Source organism: Drosophila suzukii, chromosome 2R (genome assembly GCF_043229965.1).
Source record: "Drosophila suzukii chromosome 2R, CBGP_Dsuzu_IsoJpt1.0, whole genome shotgun sequence".
Classification (NCBI taxonomy): Eukaryota; Metazoa; Arthropoda; class Insecta; order Diptera; family Drosophilidae; genus Drosophila; species Drosophila suzukii.
In genome coordinates this window covers 21,708,498-21,728,953 of record NC_092081.1, presented here as the reverse complement: position 1 = coordinate 21,728,953, position 20,456 = coordinate 21,708,498, and the positions used below count along the sequence as shown (strand labels likewise).

General features: G+C 39.6%; 2 protein-coding genes across 8 annotated transcripts in view; one reads left to right on the top strand and one right to left on the bottom strand.

Annotated features, from left to right (window-relative positions):
• Positions 1-6,988, bottom strand: part of Camta (Calmodulin-binding transcription activator) — a 36,740-nt gene extending 29,752 nt beyond the window's left edge. For 4 of the 6 annotated variants that reach the window (XM_017073711.4, XM_017073712.4, XM_017073714.4 and 1 more), the window contains exons 1-3: positions 6,524-6,988; positions 2,538-3,145; positions 1,941-2,475 (exon numbers count right to left, since the gene is read on the bottom strand). In XM_017073711.4, coding sequence (XP_016929200.2) covers positions 1,941-2,475; positions 2,538-3,145; positions 6,524-6,602 — 1,222 coding nt within the window. In that variant the 5' untranslated portion in view covers positions 6,603-6,988. The remainder of the gene's footprint in view (positions 1-1,940; positions 2,476-2,537; positions 3,146-6,523) is intronic. The other 2 variants (XM_017073708.4, XM_017073710.4) reach the window with 1 other exon arrangement.
• A 5,611-nt stretch (positions 6,989-12,599) lies between these two features.
• Positions 12,600-20,453, top strand: ced-6 (PTB domain-containing adapter protein ced-6). 2 transcript variants are annotated; one of them, XM_017074632.4, is made up of 7 exons: positions 12,600-12,991; positions 17,025-17,340; positions 18,298-18,734; positions 18,795-19,036; positions 19,096-19,518; positions 19,585-19,715; positions 19,774-20,453. In XM_017074632.4, exons 2-7 carry the CDS (start codon positions 17,062-17,064, stop codon positions 19,831-19,833), a joined length of 1,572 nt encoding a protein of 523 aa, XP_016930121.2. In that variant the 5' UTR covers positions 12,600-12,991; positions 17,025-17,061; the 3' UTR covers positions 19,834-20,453. The 2 variants fall into 2 exon arrangements, with proteins under 2 accessions (XP_016930121.2, XP_016930122.2); XM_017074633.4 differs by lacking the exon at positions 12,600-12,991 and adding an exon at positions 13,356-13,507.
• The last annotated feature ends 3 nt before the right edge of the window (positions 20,454-20,456 follow it).

Genomic DNA, 20,456 nt, shown 5'->3' with positions numbered 1-20,456 from the left:
GATCTTCTAAAAGTCTGCATTCAACACACATATGTAGACACGCTCGTTGGGCAATTGAAACATCAGCAATACTTGAGCAATATTGCAAATATGCCGACGACAACTCAGCAGCTCAACACCCCCACGAACGAACGAACGAGATGTTGCCTTTGGCCATAACTCGAATCTGGCTTAAAAATCACTTAGACACTTCGCCCATCGTTTTGGCCCGTCAGCAGAATCGCCGGCCAAGAAGACACTCATGTATCGAGTGCAATAATCATCGCTGCTCCCCCACGAATCTCTCGAGTGCGACTTTTTCTGTGGACCTCAGCACATTGCCCGTTTCCCAGGGCGTTGCCCAATCGCTTTCGAGTTGTCAACTTGGCTAATCGGCACTTGGATCTCTGGGGAATTTTCCGAAAATTTATTAAGCGCTGCTTAAATGCGTGGGCATGACCAAGGAGTAGTTTAAAGTACTCATTGCCCATTGGATAATATTTAGTGCCGGGAAATATATTTATAATGTCCCAATAATTGAAATCAAAGATCCTTAGTTATTTAAGAATGACAGCTTTAGGTCATATGACACTTGCTTGATTTATTAAAATCAACATGGCATCCAAGAAAATAAAGTCTGCACTTTTAAATGTTTTATAAATTTGTATTTTGAATGAATTAAAGATGCTAACACATATGATATAGATTGCTATGACTTTTTATAACAGAACCAGTCAGTTAGTTAATACTTTAGCAAGTGTCATATGGTCTTTGATAAGAACTCTAATATTAATACCTGAAAGGACTATAATAATAATAGGCTCTTAATTGAATCCCGTTCATATGTGATGGAATATAACCAAAGGAACGTTATATTCATATAATATTGGAATTTTAAGCAAGTGTCATATTTTTTTTAGTAAGAAAAAAAGAACAAAACAATTATATGTAAGTTAATTTATTGTAATGGATTTTAATGTGATGGAGTATAAACAAATAAACGTAAAATTCAAAAAAAATTTGATTTTTTTATATGAAAAAGATTTTTAAAGACAACTTAACGGTTCCCTATGTTAAGTTCCAAATTTCAATAGTTCTTAAGTGATAAAAAATTCATATACAAGGTCTCAATGGATAATGCCAAAGATCGTCAGTTGTGGAAAAATTACTGCTTAGTAAGAAATATAATATTGATAATGATCAATTAAAAGGAGTTAAATAATAATAGGTTGTTAATTAAGTGCCATTCCAACGTTATAAAATATACAAGAAAGAATGTTTATATCATACAGCTTCGAATTTTTCGAAATAAAAAGATTTCCCAACTTAAGTTGCAACTTTCAATTGGCTCAAATTGGAATCATTGAAAGTCTTGAGCACTTTACGCCCAAACGAATTGATTTGTTTTCGTTTTTTCTTTGTGTTCCTTAGGAATTCATTGAGCCGGCCGCCACTTGGTGGAAACTTTCTGATAACTCGTAACTTGTTACTCAGCACACACAGCGCTAATGAAGACGGCACACACAGGCTGGTCAGCCCCTTGTTGTTGGCTGTTTGTTTTGCCCTGGCCAAAAGCAAAACACCGGACACCAGGGAGTAGCCGACTGATTCGGGTGTGAAAATCAATGGCATTCACAGCTGAGTGCAGATGAAGCCCCGAGGGGGCGGTCAAGACGCTATGCGATTTAATTGAATAATTGTTAGGCAGGCCACGTTCGCCGAAATTCCTGGTAAATCAGCGAAAATTTCGAAACTAAACAGAAATAGAAGTTAGACCAAAGAGAGAGATAGTCCCAAAATGAGCTAACAAAGAAGGGATATCTTCAGCCAGGAGACTGCGCCAGGCTTTGTTTCCCGGTCCCGATGCAAATGCACCTGCAGCAGCAACACCTGCCGAAATCGCCGCTGGCAATTTATGCGTCCCATTTGAAATTCGGTGATACCAAATCCTCGAGACTTACCGTTCCCAAGTGGCACATTCGTTTGCGTTGTTGTCGATGGTTGCTGCTGTGGCTGCTGCTCGGTTGTCACCGCGTTGGGCAATTTATTTGATGTTGTCGTTGTCACTGTGGCTGCTGCTGTTGCTGTTGCTGCTGTGTTTGTCGTTGCCTCTAGCTTGCTGCCTCCATTGATGGCCAATGTGGTGGCGCTTTTTCCTAGCCTTAGGATAGTGGTGGCTGTGGATGACGAGGTTGCTCCGGCTGATGTTGCTCCTCCACTGGTGGCCACTGTTGCTGCCGCCGCCTTGAGCTTGTGCAGAGCTCCTGCCACGCCCTTGGTCGCCTTCGAGGTGCGTGTCACGCTTAGAATACTGGAGGTGGCAAGACCATTGCCAGTTGGTGGCGAGGTGGCCATGGAAGTGTTGGCTGCCGCCGACGTGGCCGCTGAGTTGCGTATGACCAGTATGGACTGAGACTTCTCCAGACGCTTCAGCGTTTGCAAGACAAAGGGTGATTTGCTGTCGCAGTTGCTCTCAGAACTGAGGCTGCGGGAGGCCTGTAAATAGTATTTAAATAAGTTATTAAAATATATTAGGAAATAAATATATATACCCTTACATGTTTCAGCATAAAGGGCCGCTCCACCATCTTGGTTTGCGTGGCATTCGCCTGTTTGGAACGCTCCTGGGCCTTTAAAACGCTCTCCAACTGACTGGCATTGATGGGGGTTTGCAGAAGGATCGTGTTGCTGCTGGCCTCTTTGTTGTTGCTGTTGCCACTGGCCACAATGGAAATGGTGGAGTTGCTGCCGCTGGTTGTTCCACTGGAGGTCTGCACAATGGTCTTCCTAGCCACCGTGGTGGCCGTGGGCAATTGATTGAGCGTGATGGCCGTGGAGGAGTGGCTCTTCTCCTGCTGCTGCTGCTGCTGTTGTTCGCTGAGCAGGCTGAGTATGTCCTGTTTGTTCTGGATGATGATCTGGCCATTCTCGTTGCGAGTGCCGCGCAGCAGGATAATGTTGCTGCCGTTCGCCGTCTGGTGTTGCTGCTGCTGCTGCTGCTGGAGTTGCTGCTTCTGCTGTTGCATGGCCCCGATCTTGAGCTTGGCCGCTCGCAGAGTCGTCGTTGTACTGGTTGCTGCTGTTGCCTTCGCTGATTTTGCTTCATTGCTGCTTAGCTTGCCGCTGCTCTGCGATCGGATCAGGACATTTTTGGAATTTATTTGGCCTAAGGGGAAAACAAGAAAAAATGCAATAAGTATATATTTAATAAAATAATTTAAGTATTTAATGTAAGCTAGGATTTAAGGGATTTATAGGGTTGGTATCAGGATATTACTGGAATCGATTTGGACTAAAGGGAATCCAAGAAAAATGTTTAATATAGTTCGTATTTTTAAATAAAACATTAAGTAATAAATGACATGTTAGGTGATCTATATTAGATCATAGGATAAGTACAATATAAGGAAATGAATCCTCTCGTAAAACATTATAAATTCGTAAGACTACTAGGTAATGGGCTAGAACAGTTTTGGAATTTATTTGGTCTAAATGGAAACCATGAAAAAAATGCATACAGTATTTTCCACTAGAGTTGCTAACAATCAAATCATTATTAGTTCAAGGGAAAAATATAATATGGTACAATTTATTTACTTGTATGTGATCTTAAATTCAGATCTCAAGAGATAGAAACCACATATGTACATTCAACATCTTTAATGATAGAACTAACTATGAATACTGGAAAGCCCTTACCAAATACGGATTTTGAAAAAAAAAGGATAGAACTTGATAAAAAATCTTCCCTATTCCGATCCTAAATCCTGACAGCTCCTTTATGATTTAAGTGCTTTCGAAACGTTTTGTTCTCGATTTCGAGACCACATTCTTGAATTGAGCAATTTAGAGTGGCCCCAAAAAGCAACCAGCCCCATTGTATGCAGATTCAATGGAAACTTCATGAGCGGCACAAGATTTATGACTCCATCTCGATCGAGTGCCGAAAGCTTTGAATTAGAAGCGCATGTGACAGAGCAGGAGGCGTGGCTCCCATTGTTGCACTTTCCCAGGGTCCGCAAAAAAAAAGAAAAAGGGACATCGAGCATTACGTATACGCGGCGTATGCCTAGAGCGGTCAGTGGCTCGGACACTCTATTTTGTTGGCCAACAATTGGGGGGATAAGGGGGTCCACCAAACGCTAAATCAAGCGAAAGACGACATGTTTATGGCAGGGACGAAGGACTACTTAGCCGAGCAACCCCGGCACAAAACGCAATAAAAGTGCAACAAACAAACAGCGAGCTGCCAGCCAAGAAAGGAGGAGAAAGTAATGGGGGTAGCTTTTCCGAGGGGGGTAGATTTAGGGACAGAGGAAAATGGGGGTCCCTGCCCCGGCATGCGTTGCCAAATATAGACTCTCAAGGCTGAAAGCGACACGGAACGTAAAGTGCGCGCCGGAAACATTTCAAAATGTAGCCTAAACACTTGTCCGGCTCCCCTAGTTTCCCCCCCCCCCCTGCTTCCCTGAATTTTCCCGCCACCCCTGCTCAGCCAGTGTTTTCCACACCCCCAAGCCATGTGTGTTTGTTTTCGCAAAAACGTGCGGGTCATAATTAGCCGTTGACGCCGCCTTCAGTTGGCTGTGTTTTGGGGAAAAGCGGAAAAGTGGGTGGGTGGAAAGCGCCACATGACCCCAAGTGGACAAGTGTCTGCGCCCCCTGCTCCTGATTTTTTGGCTGTCTGTGCGAAAAGGTCGCCTGCCGCCAGGCAAAATAAACCTCCTGATTCGGCCCAGGATCGGAATAGAACACATAGGTGGGGCCGCTGGCTGTTGGCTGGCCATCCATTCGGGCGCACATACTTCATTGTAATGTATGGCAGAGCAGCCACAACAACCCAGGGATAGGCATCCGAGGATTCAGGGGATTCGGGGGATCGGGGCGCAGGGAGCCGCGTTACACATAAAACACTCTTGGCTGAAGCTTCGCATATTTTTGCGCTCGTCGCGGCTTTGATGTGCAACGGGCCAGCCACAGTGGGGCAAATCAGTTTCAAATTAGATTTTAAAAAATATTTTTGAAGCATAAATCGTATTTTTGTTTATTTTGTCAGATTTTATTGAAAACGGCTGTAAAATGTTCAAACCTGGACTATCAATGCAAATTCAAATTAAACTGAAATAACCTAAAGGTCCTAAAGCTTAAATAAATAGAAGATAGAATAGAATAGTTAATAGGTAATATTATCCTTTTAAAATATTTGGTTATATTAATTTCGATTTCTTTAGCATACCTATACCCCAGCTCCATGATTAATATTATTGCCAAGTATACAATTTTTTTACAAGTGAACGATAAGAATTTTAGCTGTTAAAAACAAATGTATTTAAAACTTAAATACTAAAATTAATATTTTTAACTTTCTTTTATTTCAATTTTTATTTCAATAAGATCGTGTATTAATTTCAATATTGTACAAAATTATTATAATTTATAAAATGAAAAATCTGTGTTTAAATATTCTGTAATATTTTTTTAAAATTTTTTCTGCATTGTCCCACCGTGCTTTACCACGTGCTTTGCACTATTGGTGGAGTAGGAGCTATGGGGAAACAAAACTTTCTGGGTAGCTGGACAAATTGCAAGTCTATTGAATTTTTATTAGAAGCATAAATCAAAAGAGCGTTAGATATGCCAGCTGGGGAAGGAGTTCGATAAATATGTCAATAGATTCTGCACATAGATTGTCGCCAAAGGGTTAAGAAAGAGGACAAATCAAAGATGACTAAACCACATAATATTCAAGAACTTTGGATGGGAAGTACACTTTGGCTGAGTAGACTAAATATTTTTGATAGGGTTTATCAGCTTATGATTGGTTCAACTGATTGTAATTCAAAGTCTAGACATTATATTTGCCTATTTTGTTTTTTGACTTTTTTGTTTATCACTTATTTTCAAATTGTGTGTTATAAAAAATATACATTGAAACTCTTGGAATTTTTCTGATATTTTCCCTAATTGTTCTATTCTTCCAATAAAATTCGAAAGCCTAAAAAACGCATAGTAAGGGTAGAGATAGCCTATCTATAATAAATTATTTAAAGATTGGTTTTGTCTTGAAAACTTTATCTTATCTAAACTCATAAAACTATGTGTAATGAGCAAGTAGGGGCTTACAAATGTATAAACAAAGTGAAATTCCAGCACCTATATTATGATTTTGAGAGTTGCCATACATATATTAAACGAATCTAGAGAACAGCTGATGGGGTCTATAGGAATTTTCAAACAATCCATCCTACCATTTAAAAACCATAGTAATCTTATAATGATGAAACACTATTGGGATTTAAACCATACTACAAAATTTGTAATAATACCAATGCGCACCAATGGGTTAACGGCCCAAAGAAACCCCCAACCACGTAAAAACAAAACGCAACGCGAAGCGAAACACAACAAAACAAAAACTAATTGGAAAACCAATATCAGAGAGAGCCTGGTTATCAGGTCGAAAATCGGAGATACAGGGGAGATACAATGCCGCAGATATGAAATGTATATTGAGAGGGGGGCGGGGGAGTTGGGGCCAACTTACTTTGGAGTTTCAGTGTGGAAGTAGAAGTAGAAGAAGAAGAAGACGAAGCGCTGGTGGATATATCGGGCACATTTTCCATGTGCGCAGCTTTAGCAACCAATTTTAGAATGCACTACTTTTTAGCGGTTGGCACATTTGTTTGATTTTATTTTATTGAGAATGCATTTCCATTTTTGCACACCAGCTCACACACACACACACAGGCACACACGGGCACTCGCACACGCACACAGTGGCAGGGAAATCGCAGAACTCTGGGATATCGAAAAAAAGGTAAACAAAACTTTTTCACTGCCTCCGTGTGCGAGATCCGCAGAGTCTTTCACCGGATTTCGATCTGTCCCAGCTGGCCAGTGCATTAAATGCAATAGAAAATCAATAATATCACCGTTTCACACACGAAATTATTAAAAAAAAACCATAGCGAAAATATTTTGAGTTACTCCAAAACTGTGTGCATGTCAAACTGTAGAACAGATGGCGGCAGAGTTGCCAGACTCCGGTACTGAAAATTAGATAAAGGCGCTCAAAGGAATTTTGTTATCGTTTGTATTTGAATACAAATCTATACTTTTATTTACCTTCAGAACTAGGGTTACCTAACATTCAAAAACCGAGATGCCCAAAAAGTCCTAATAAATGAAAAAAATATATTTTTAATATTAAATATAGTATTTTGAATAGGCGACCGGAGCAGAATCGATATCACAGTGCTTCGCGCCACCTGGCAGCACCAAAGCAAATAACTGTGCGCAGTGTAGTTCGGCTGTTTTACAGCACTGCTGATAAATCGATAATCATGTTAATCGGAAATGCCAACTTGTTTTAAGGGTTAGTTAACGCGCCGGCGCGCTTTTTTAAACACATTTTGAATTTATTTATTTTTATAGTATTTATTTAGCAATCTTATATTTGTGTGTCTCATAGTTAAAATAGTTTCGAAAGAGATAAGTTTATAATTGAAAAACATATCTTTGTTGTCGCAGGTATTATCTATTATATCTTTTTATAATCAATCATACAGTTTTGTTATCTTAATGCGATTATTCCAAAGCTTTAAATTAATAACATTGTCGATAAAAGTCCATATTATATTTATATGGGCAAATTTGTTAGCTAAATTAATTACCACTTTTGAATACATTTTGATGTTATTGTATTCAATTAACAATACAATTTAAAATTTATTTTTCAGCTATTATACTAGCAGCACATTAGTTCGGAGAATTTACATAAAAAGAGAACAAGGGAACGTAAATAATAATAATCTTAAGCAGGACAGACAGCGACATCATTAGATTTTTATAATATTATTTAATCTTTTTATTCAGTATTTTAATGTTCCATAGTATGTACATATAAAGCGAGCAGTTTTATTTTAAAATTCCTTTATGGCGCATGAAAAAAGAATAACAATTTAATGACGTTTTAACGTGGTGTTCAGTTCGTGTAAATAGTTATGTGGGTTATGAAACTGTCTTTAAAGCTATTGTGGTTTCAAACAATTATAGGGTGTCACAGATTTTTTTGGGCGACATTTGAATGAAACTTGAATTTATGAATACGTACATTTCCCCCGAATTTCAAGCGAAGAGATTTCGGTGATACCCTCAAATATAATGTATTCATATAATATTACCTTTTGGCTTCCCTTTTTCGATAGGCCCCGACTTTCGCCAAATTTCCTTGGACTTTTCCAGCCGCCGACCCCGCGGTTTTCCGCCCCTCCTCCTCCCCCTTTGCAGCCCACCGCCCCCTCGGCCAGCGGAAGTCTCGGGCTCTATCAAAATCAACGGGCGGCGACTGAGGCGAACACAGAATAATTGCTATGGCTGTAGCTGTGGCTGTGGCTGTGGCTGTGTGCCAGTGCCAGTCAGTGCCAGTTTGAAATCGACGACAACATCAGCAGCAGCAACAGCAACAGCAACAGCAACAAGCATTGCAACAACAGCAGCAACACGTTGATAAGTCGCCTGTATTGCTATTGCCGCTGGCTTGTTATTTTATTGTCGCTTTTGTTGCACATTGAAAATAATACACAAAATAATTGAATTACTCGAAATGTGTGCATGCCCGTGTGCGTGAGATTTGCGTATGTGTTTCGTGTTTTTATTGGGGGCGTTCAGGGCCCGCTGATAAGCACTGATCAACGGCTAAACGAGATAAGCGCTGCTCATTTGCATACACAGGGGGAGTCCCCTAAGATGAACCAGCATTGGGGATTTTTGAGTCTTTGTAACAAAAAAAAAAAGGTACATTTTGCTTAATTTTGAGCATTAGTGATGAGCGAATATCTTGAAAAAAGGTATAAGAATATACTATCATCTTAAAATGCACATGTGTAGTTCCTTAGGTATTCCAACAAAAATTTCAGTTAGCACAACAAGCTGAAAAATTTATTTAAGTCTCTTCTGCAATGAATTTTAAATTATGGACTCCATGATATGGATGTTTGACTGTATTTATAAAATCAAATTTAAATTGAAATGCAAAAAATTTTAAATTGTATCAATTCGTTTTATTGAAGGTTTACACTTTTATTAAAACTGGTCATAGCTAGAAAGAAGAAATAAGGATTAGTCTAAAATTGTAGCACTTTTCACCTATGTAATTGTCTTTATAGCTATAATAAGTATGAGGGTTGATTACCATAAGCTCAATTTATGGAGACCTTATGTAAATATGATTGTAAATAGTTTTCATAAATGATTTGAATCAATTCCAGTTTTATTTCTTTTTTTTTGTGTATGTACATTAGTCAATGAATATACTTCATACTACTATTCAAGCTTCTGAATTTTAAATTATGCTCCATTCATAAATATATTTTATCAAGCGTTTCAAGTTCTGAAAAGTTATAACCATAATGGACTTTTGATGTTCAGGTTATATAAATTTAAAGTAGAGACAGTTCGACTTCTAGAGTCTTAACAGTAGCCCACACATCTAGCATGTACTTTGAATTTCTCCGATTTTCTACAAGTGTTTCTCTGCTTAACGACATGTGATAAGGAGCGTGAGTTGGAAACGTGACTCTCGGATGGGCGGGCATCGGCACGTAAATTATGCTGATGACACCGGCTCCGCACCCAGGCTCATAAGCTAAAAAGCTCAAAACCCAAATGAAAACCCAAGCGATTGCGCTTGAAAAATACCAGCACGTTCCTACGAGCTGCAAAGGCAACAAGAATAACTGGCTTCGCCTGCCATTTGATCGCTGCACACAAATATTTACAATACCATTTAATGACATTTCGCCTTATAAAACAATGAGTAAAAAAAGTGTTTTCTGGTTTCATGCATTTTATTTGGTTAATTGGGCCTTTGAACTCTATTGCGACGATGATGAAAACGACGCCAAGATAAAGTCATGTGCGACGAAACTTGAAGTCCCCCCCGTCAGACCCGTCAGTCTTTCCCCTTACCAAACATCCGCTGTCAACGCCCCTTGGCGACGATAGCAATTTTAAAGACTCCAATCAGAATGCAATTGTGAATTTTTAAAGGCCATTATTACTTGCAAATAAGGGGCGTTTCTACGCCCCCTCGATAAGTACACATTGAACAAAGTTGGTACTTGCTTTATAGCTTGTTATTTTATGTTCTTAGTTAAGGAACTGCTAGTAAGAAGTTATAAAATCGTATAAGTGTAAGTATAAAGAAATGTTGAAATTATCAGAACACCGGGAGTTTTTTTTATTTATTGTTAGGATAACTTAATATTTTATAAATTAAAAAAATATTTTTTTTTTGGTTTTAACGAAGAAAAAAAAATTATTAATTCAACAAGATCTTCAAAGATAAAATTCAAAAATTGTACGTACTTCAAACGATTTTCCATTTAAACCTTTTTAAAACACAATTCTAAAGTAATTAAAGGCTATACAGGTTGAAAATATTTACATGCGCACAGGTCACCCTGTTGCTCCCCAGGAAAATCTCTCAATGAAAAGCCTTTCGGAGTTTTCCTTTTGGCCGGCGGAAAGGAAACTGGTAATAAAATTGCAGCGGGAGAGAAAATGCCAATAATAGCTGCAATATTTGCTGTCAGCGGCGCAGCGAGCGGCCTCTAACTGTAAATGGTCAATATTGAGCGGAGATGTAAGCCCAAACAGGAGCTTAAAAGCCAGAGATAAAGAGAGAGATCGTGGTGACGGAGAGCCGGGTGTGGGAAAAATGGAAGTGTAAGTGTGTATAGATGCAACGATACGACAAGGAGAGCACAGTGGGTCAAAAAACTAAGACAGTGGGAAGGGCCATCCATCCATTTACTAATCCAAATTTAAAATCAAAAACACAAAACATATAAAATGAAATATACTTACCATTGACCAGTAGAAGATCACAGCAGAAATCAAGATAAAATGTCCTTGTAAAAATTTAATTTTGTATTTTGGAAACACGTTGTTCTCCACTCTAAAAATGTAAATTTGTTCCAGATGATTGGAAACGCTTCATAAAAACAAGAAATAGTTGGCTCTTTTTATCGAACCTCATTACAATTTTCAAACACGGAGCCACATTAGTTTCCTAGAAACCAAATAACCATCTGATCCCAAGTACCAAAAACTATTTGCGGTATTTAAGCTTTCACGCCAATTTAATTTGCTAACTGGCTTTTCCATTCCACGGTGCCTGCATCCAAGCTGAAACTCCAAATGCAGTTGCCCCATACACACACACACTTGCATCCTCACGCACACTCCTGTATGTCAAGCCGGTTTTTTTTGAAGGGGGTGGAAAAGGGGCGGTTGAAGGGGAAGGGACTGCTGTTAAAATGTGGCAAAATGGAAAAGGAAAATGTGTACTGGAAAAATGCAAGGCATGCAACAAAACAATAGCAACGCCACTGCAACAACAACAACAACGGAACAGGGGGTAACGACAACAATAATCAAAATCCTGGTACATTATTATACGCTCGACCTGGGGAACCAGTTTTATTGCAATTTGTGTATTTGAAGCGGCCAAACAGCACCAGAAATTACGTATCACGAAAATAAATATATTTTTCTCGTCGCCGCCTCTTCTTCTTCTTCGTCGTCTTCTGCGGCTAATAACAAAAACAACAACAGCAATGCTGTGTCTTTGTTTTTACGTCAGGTCGAGATTACAAACTCACACACACACACTCGCACAGGTACAAACCACGTTACATGTGTGCGTGTGAGCCCCACCTGTTGTTGTAATTTTAATTGGCCAAAAGCATTTCGGTGGAATCCCGAGACAGCGCCGTATGTTCTGGCAATTGTGGAAAAATCACTTTTCTGGCAAAATGTAAAACAATTGAAAAGCAACAGGTAAACAAGCAGAAATACCCCCACACATATACAGGCATTACTAAGCGGACATATGTTTGTATGGGAGTGAGGCTCCAACCGCAAAAGAGAAAACTACAACCGATCACGGATCACCTACGCTGGAAAGGGTCGGTCTTTCGAGTGTGGGTGGTGGGGATTTCAAGTGCACTTGCACTTGGCTGATGTGAATAAGATTCTAGTTCTATTCGAGTTGAAGGTTAAATATTTTGTATAATACTTATGACTCATAAGTTAAGAGACACATCAATTAAAATAACAAAACGAAAAAAGATTTAGCTATTTACTTCATACCAAAACTGTAAGCCTAGTGTTTTTAACTCGGAGGAATCATATTGCTCATTATTGAAAAGAGGGACACATCTGAAAAAATTTGATTTCGAGATAAAAGTTTTCTTTATAGTAAATGAACGATATGTAAGGTGGGTCGGTATCGAACAAAGTTTTGAAATGGGTAAATGTGTATTTTGAACACATTAAATCTGTTTTAAAAATTTGTCTTTCTAAGCCTTATAGTTTACCTAAGACCAGTTTAACGGATGAATCACTCGCTGTAGGGCGCACACCTGCTTCCACCTGGCCGACCACCTGTCCCATAACTAGTTTTACATCTGTGGCCTCTCTCGCGAAGTGCATCCAAGCCGGAGAGCCGGAGAGGGAGAGAGGGCCCGTTTCGAGTCCGACTGCGCAGCTTGGAGAGCAGAGCCGTGTTTTGGTCGCCGTCCGAATGAATATGAATCGCAGTCAAGTCAGTCAGTTTGTTGATGGGCGCGTGATCGGTAAATCGAAGTAGCGGACCGTGAAGGTGCAGAGGATATTCCACATAGCACACTGTTGTTGTTGTCGCTGGTCGTTGTTGTTGTTGCTGCTGCTGTGTTATCGTGTAAATTTGCGCAGTTCAGCTTGAAAAGAGAGAGAGAGAGATAGAAGACCTGAAAAGAGAGCTCGCGCGCTAAATCAAAAACTAAACCGTTGTTTTTGTAACTCTCCCTGCCAGCATCCCGCCATTGTTGTTGTTGTTGTTAGTGTTTGTTTCCTTTTCGCATCGCGTGTAATTAAAACATTAGAAGTTACAACTAATTTCATTAATCAACGGGCAAGGCGAGCCTAACGAGTGAAAACAGGCGAAAATAGTTTGGCGGCAGCAAAAGTAAGTGAGCGATTAACTAAAGCCAAAGTCGCGCTTTAAAACGTTATTTTCTGCAGAGTCATTAACGAAAGGCAGGTCAAGAGAGAGAGAGAGAGATGGTGAAGAGGGCGAGAGCGATGAGTGGGAGGAAAATGAGAGACAGAAAAGTCTAGAAAAAGAGAGATAGAGAGAGAGCAAGAGATCCACACAAAGTCTTTGTTTAATTTTAATGGCACTTGAAAAAATTAAAATTACAAATCACCATTGCTCTCTTGCTCTAATCTTTACAATTGTTTATCTCTCACATCTGCTCTCTCTCTCTCTGTCTCTTGTTCTCTTGCTCTCCCAAGTGAATCAAAGCGAATTGACTTGAAAAAGTTGGAGCCCAGCTTTTTTGTTGTGCTATTCGCTGCTGTCTCCCGTCGCGTTCGTTTGTGTTTGGCGCCGTGGCGCTCCAGAAATAGCGGTGAATTGTTGTGCCTGTGCCTGTGACTGTGACTGTGCCAGCTCCTCCTTCTCCTCCTTCCACTTGTAACGGTATGCGTGCGTGCAGAAAAGCAAAAGGAGATGAAGATGAAGAAAGCCAAAAGCAAAAGTGCTCAAAGAGCCATTACAATAACCACTGAAATTAACGTTTTCTGTGCCAGTGTGCCTAATGAAATCCCATGTTGTGTTTATTATATCGCCCCGCATCGCTAGTACACAGAAAGAAAATCAGTTTTGGGATGATATGATATAAAGAGAAATGGTTGGGTTCTTCTATGCAACATTGTAATGTTTGCATCTATAGGATCTATAAATATAGTAACAAGTTTTGTCGAATTGCAAGAAAAAGGTTTTAGTAAGATATGATATCATCAAGAGAGAAGTTGTTAAGTTCTCCTTTATAACATTGTATAGATTATTTTCATAGGATACATAAATATTTCAAAAAGTGTTGTTGAATAACTAGAAAATGGAATATATTGTAGTTTATAACAACTCAGATTTTGCTTTTACCAACCTTTTTGGAGAAAGGTAGATTTAATTTCGATTAAACACATTATTTGCTTGTAAAACATGTATGAAAATACCTAAATAACAGAGTTTCGACCTGTTTTTTTCTGTGTACACTTAGAGAAACAGTCACGCACAATGGAAATAGACACGCAAGGTCCGCGTGTCCCAGCTTCAGCTTCTGCTAATTATGAAAGTTGAAAAAAACACCGACGCTTCACTTTGTTTGTTTGTTTTTGTTAGCCTTGTGCAATGCCTTGTGTTGGCCAAACACCTGTTGAATGCCGCCTGAAAAATGACTGCAAAACGGCAACGGCAAAGAAAGTGTCTGGCCAGCATGAAAAGAAAATGCCCGTAAACACATGGCAACATAAAGCCATAAAACTAAACTCCAAAAAACACATAGTCAGCAAAGAGAGTGAAAATGGAGGACCGAAAATGGTTCACAATAATTTCACAGTCAGTGCGCAGGCCCAATTGAATTTAAATTTCCCCCCCTCCGCCTTATCCGCCCCCTTGTGGCCACATTCCCTTACCGCATTTGCATATCTGATGTGTACTTTACGACTTTGTCTAATCTCAGTCGCTGGCAATCTCAGTAACTAGTGCTGACAGCCTGGCTTGTTCCAAGCCAAATCTTGTCGGGTTACTAGATCATTAAATGTAATATTTATGAAGCAGAAGTTGTAGTGGGAGGTAACCTCAAGGCACTCACTCTTATAGACTTACAAAATCAAAAAATCTTTAAGAGCTAAAAATTTTGAAGATTTACATGGGTGATCCAAACTTTTGCTAAACCCTGGAAGATAAAATATAGTGTTAAATACATAAATAACATGTTTGGTAATTGAGGTTTTAAAATAATAAAAATAACGACAAAAGTCCTTCTGCTTAGTTGTATATTATAAAAATGAGTTCCAAATTGAGAATAAAAATGTAACCCATTAAGTCCGAACAATCCATATCTCATTCTTGGTTTACTTTGTTTGGCTTCAACTCTATCCAAACAAGTATAGTTTTGCACTTCTTTGTTAGGTCTTAAAAATAAATGAAATTTAAGCTTGATATATGAATACACAAAAAAAAGGAAGACATCAAAAACGCCCTCTAAAAAAGCTGATTGCGAAATACTAAGAAAAACCTCTATTATCTGCACAAGTTCTGTAAAGTGACAGTCCCCGAGAAATAGTGTCAAGTTGCTCTCGTCCGCTAATATCAATTTAGACGATATACGGCCAGATCTGGCACGCAGTCTGCATTCCTAACGATGCGGGAAGAAATGTGGGGGCGGAATCCATAAGTGCGATAAGATGGGGAGGACTACTTCCGCGAATCGGATTTTTTTTGTTAGATATATGTGCGTAGTGCTCGGACTTGTACGGTGTACATAAACATATGCATATCTGCGGTTTAGTTGTCGACATTATCTTTTGTTCGTCGCTTGCAAAACGTGTGTAGTTGTTGGGGTAATTGCGCACAATTGCCGGGGAACAGGGTGCTTCGAGTCTTAATTTTCTTTTTTTTTTTTGTTTAGCTACGAAAGCCAAGCGTTGTGCTATTTTCGAATTTTGTATTTTATAACCCGGGCTGTCGTCATCAGCGTCGCTTTGCCGTTTTTGGCCAATTTAGCTTTCGCTTTTGTGCGATTGCCTAACGAAACCCCCATTCCCAGTCCCCCAGTCCCCCAACCCCCACACACTCCCCTGCCTTTTGGCCAACTCCAAAATAAATCAAACTTATAAAATACACACATGCAGGAGGGAAACAAAGCCAAAAAACCAGAAGAGCTTCATTAATTTTTTGCAAGATATTTTTCTTAATTATGAGACGGCACGAAATGTGAGAATTGCACGAAAGAACGAGCTCACAAAAGATCCGTTCGTCACATCATCATCATCATCTCTGTCCACAAGGTGTGACTTTGATCCGATGTGAGCTCAGCTTAGCTTAGCGACTTTGTTCTAATTTTGGTTTATGGTTTTTCCTCTTTTTTTTTTGTTTGTGTGGTTTTATTTCTGTGAAACTGTTGCCTTATTGTCTTTGCACAATGACGTCTGTTGGAGTGCAATTTTACAGCCGTACAGTGCGTTTCGTAACTGTGGATTTGGAAAAAACTAGATCCAAAGCCTGAAATATTGATAAACCAGTCATTTTACCAGCTCAAGAATTTCACAAGCTGAGTCAACCTCTTATAATAATATAGATACATGTAAAGTCGGCGGTTAAGTGACCTCATTGATGATAACGAATTAAAAATTATACAAAAGAAAGCTCCCTTTGGGTCTCATTTCGTAAATATTTCTCGAAGGGTGCAAACGGAGTTCTGGAATAGTTAAAAACACAATGGATCTTTTCTCACTTTTTGTAAACACTCAAATTAAACATTACTCTAGGCTCACGCATCCCAAAAAACTTAGGTGCTCAACTTGTAAACCCATATAAAACTATTAATAAAAATCAATTAATCAATAACCATACTTCAGGGCTTTATAAACAGCTTCATTGTGATTCTTTGTTCGATTTGAGAAATACCAAATTATAAATCCAAGGTTGATGAACAAGTGATTTAAATTTCCTAGAATATCGGTTGTTTATTGATATGTGTTATTATGTTGGTTGTTGGAATGGTAATTTTTCTTTGTGTAACTCCAAAACAAGCTGTTTGTGTATTTTTATAGAAATGTCTAGGTCCAAGTGCACCGATCTCGACAGCTGACGGAGGCAACAGGTTTAAGTCTGCGGTGACGCAGATGGGATTGGCTTTCATGGATCCGAATCTCCCATACCCCCATACCACCTCCCCATTCGGGCATTGTAGATTCTTTGCTGTCCCTCTCTCGCGCTCTGAACACGATTTGCAATTAGCCAAAAGAATACATTCAGATTCAGTTGGTTGTATAACGATAATTAGCAGTACAGCGACAGCTGGAATTTGTATGCACATTATATTTTATACTCGAGGGATTTGAGAGGAAAAACCCAATGATGCCGATGCCGGGCAAAGTTCGATCCGCAACTCATTTGTCAATTCTGATTCCATTTCCATTTCCATTTGCAGCTCCCTGAAACGCTTAAAGACGGCGCCGACCACCACAATGCCTTATCAGCCAGCCAACAGCGGCGGGACGTCTGGCGGCAGCAAGGCGGCGGCCAAGATGGCCCAGCTGAAGTTCTGGAACAAGCAGAACAGCAGCAAGCAGCAGCAACAGGACAAGGACAAGGACGCCGCCGATGGGGGCAGCAACACCAGTGGCGTCGGCGGCACCGGCAGCAACAGCAACGGGGATGCCAAAGGCGAGGCCAAGAGCGGCAAGCGCAACTGGCTGCACACGCCGGAGCAGCTCATCAGCGGACACGCGGTCTATCTAGTCAAGGTGAGCAAGGGACAACCCACCTGAGACGACCCCGATAGTTGGTACACGGCGAGAAAATACTACGCTCGGTTTCGGTTTCTTGTTGGGTCTTAAAATCGCTGATCACTTCCCAGTTCCATGATGGAAAATGAGACCAAAATCAATGACATTATATAGCATATGGGAAAGTTTAAATTGAAAAGGTGTGATCTGTTTAAAAGTCTACTTTTCATTGGTATAATATGTACAAAAGACAACTTTTCATTCTTAAGTGGCCTTCGTTACGTATACGCAATGTCAAGTACAAGCCTTGAACCTTTCAATATTAACCTCTAGGTAAAGAGGTAAAATATTCTGACAAACCTTAATGGGCACTCTATTTAACATTGATAAGAACAACCATTACTTTAATCTTTATTATCGTTCATTAATTCCCATCGCCATGTTTCATTGACACATTAAAAAGTTTAATGTTTTTTTAACGCGTTATTAAGAACAGCGATATGATTAAAATATACAAATACTTTCTTAACAAACAATTTACCTACTAATGGAAGTAATGCTATTCAGATTAAGATAAAAATTACAATAGCACCTTAATAACATTTCTGATGGAAATTTCTGTAACCTAAAACCTTTAAAGCTAGAGTAAGAAAATGTTGACTTAAAGTCAGACCAACAAACTTTTATTGCTTTGTACATGAGTGCATTGTATTGCCTTTAAATCGACCGTGAAATGGAACACCTTTTTTAAGAGCAAACTTATTTATGTACCAAATTTTACTATAATAGCTAAATTCCTTTCTGATTGCCAAAGTACCTCAATAAAAATAGTTAAAGCATTACTTATTAAATGATAAAGATTTCGTAAAAATATTTTAATAAAACAAATCAAAAAACTTTGAAAAAATATAAAAAGTAATACGAACATGATAATTAAATTGTTCTCACTGTTTCCATTGTTTGCCCGCCTTTCAGTTCTTTGGTAACCTGAGCGTGGACCAGCCCAAGGGCATCGAGGTGGTCAAGGAGGCCATTCGGAAGCTGCAGTTTGCCCAGCAGATGAAGAAGGCGGAGACGGGCACCCAGGAGAAGTTCAAGAAGCTGGAGATCACCATTAGCATCAAGGGCGTGGCCATCCAGGAGCCGCGCACCCACAAGATCCTGCACCAATTTCCGCTCTACAACATATCGTACTGTGCGGACGAGAAGGGTGTTAAGAAGTTCTTCAGTTTTATTGCCAAGTCGGTGAAGACGCGGGACGGCAGTGATCCGGCGACAAATGGCCATGCGAACGGAAATGGCGATGGCAGTGCCAAAGCGGAGGAGACCCACGAGTGCTTTGTGTTCATTTCCAACAAATTGGCCTCGGATATCACGTTGACCATTGGTCAGGCCTTCGATTTGGCCTACAGGTGTGTTAATTTAAGGTTTTTTACTACCCATATCATTAAATGTTTCGCTTTTATTAACAGGAAGTACATGGACAGCACTGAGAAGACGAATCTGAGCAAGGCGCAGCAGCAGATCAACCATCTGCAGCAAACTGTAAACGTTTACAAGGAGCGACTGCGTGAAATTTCCGCCAAATTGCCAAAGGCTGAGCTGGATGCCCTGCTCTTCAATATGGGCATCAAGGATATCCTGGAAGCGCCAGTCACAGAGCCACAGAATGGAATCGAGGTGGCCAGCGAAGCCCTGAGCAACGGCAAGCTGGGTAGGATTACATATAAAACGAATTGTCGTTATCAAATTAATCCTTGCAATGTATTTCAGATGATGACAAACTGCTGATTGACACCAATTCCACCACGGCATCGACCCACTCGGCGTCGCCCAGCTCGTTCTTGCCCATTGTCCCGCCGCGGAACAATCTGTCCAGCCAGATTAGCATCGGTGGCAAGAGCAACAGCCAGAAGATGGACGAGCTGCTGCTGAACTCCGATTCCGACAGCGACTTCGATCCGCGGGCTGATGAGATTCAGGACAACGGCAGCAACGGTCGGAATGCGATCAGCAACGATCTGTTTGGCTTTGAGCCGTCCAAGAGTTTCGGCCAGCAGCTGTTTGTTAACAACAACGATCACAAGCTGCAGAATAACAACAACACGAGCAACAGCAGCTTACTGATCACAAGCAATAATAGTACTATTAATAGCAGTGGTTTCTCCAGCGAGCTGAACATCACGCCGCCATTGTGTATGTTTTAACATTTATAGTTTAAATGTAAGGCTACTTTATTAACGATGTGATTTCCTTTTGCAGTGGCGCCACCGCCAAAGATTGCTGCTCCCAGGCGCCTAACCTCGGTGACAACGGGCAACGGCCTAAATGGAAATACGGATCTATTCGGTTCAGATCCCTTTGAAATGAACAATGGACCGACCATTTTCAAGGTGGGTTATTCTTACTTAACATTAAAAATGAGTATTAATATTTATATCTTCTTTACAGCAAAATCAGCTGAACCTTGACGACTTCTCGCTGGAGAGTTTGGATCCCCTGCGCAAGTAGAGCGGTGCTACCAAGGCCATTTTCACTTTTCAAATTGATTTAAGCTTTGGGACATCCCAGAAGTTTGCCTCATCGTTTATCCTTCTACGTTTCTCCGTTTCGCATGCATTCAAATCCAATTGCAATTTGATTTATTTAATGTGTATTATTGTTTATATATTGTATTGTATTTATTATCATTGATTTTTTGTCGATTTTATATTGCATATTATGATTTCTACTATTATTATTATAATTATAAATACGATTATTATCTGAGGTCGAGATCAAAAGAACAACACAACAACAATCAACCGCAATGCACTTTGTTTAAACGTATCAATTTGTTGCTGTAGTTAAATAGATTAATTGATTGTCAAGTAAAGCGAATGAAAAAATGTTAACAAGTGATAAATGTGAAAAAATGCTAAACAATGCTAACTGAATGTGAGAATTTTGTATAAAATAATTATAAAGACATAACCGGAAGCAAATGAATCGATTATTGTATAGAGCCGAAGTATGAGGAGAATCAAAGCAAAATGAACAATATTTAATGTTATTGATGCAATATAGAGAAATATTATTATTACTATTATTATTGTGTATGTAAAGAATAAAATGTAGTGCTTAAAAGAAAACTC

Bases quoted from the DNA above. Each gene is read 5' to 3' on its own strand.
- ced-6 (XM_017074632.4), top strand. From the start codon at position 17,062: ATGCCTTATCAGCCAGCCAACAGCGGCGGGACGTCTGGCGGCAGCAAG. The intron at 18,735-18,794 runs GTGTGTTAATTT...TTTTATTAACAG, and splicing joins GCCTTCGATTTGGCCTACAG to GAAGTACATGGACAGCACTG. The intron at 19,037-19,095 runs GTAGGATTACAT...AATGTATTTCAG, and splicing joins CCTGAGCAACGGCAAGCTGG to ATGATGACAAACTGCTGATT.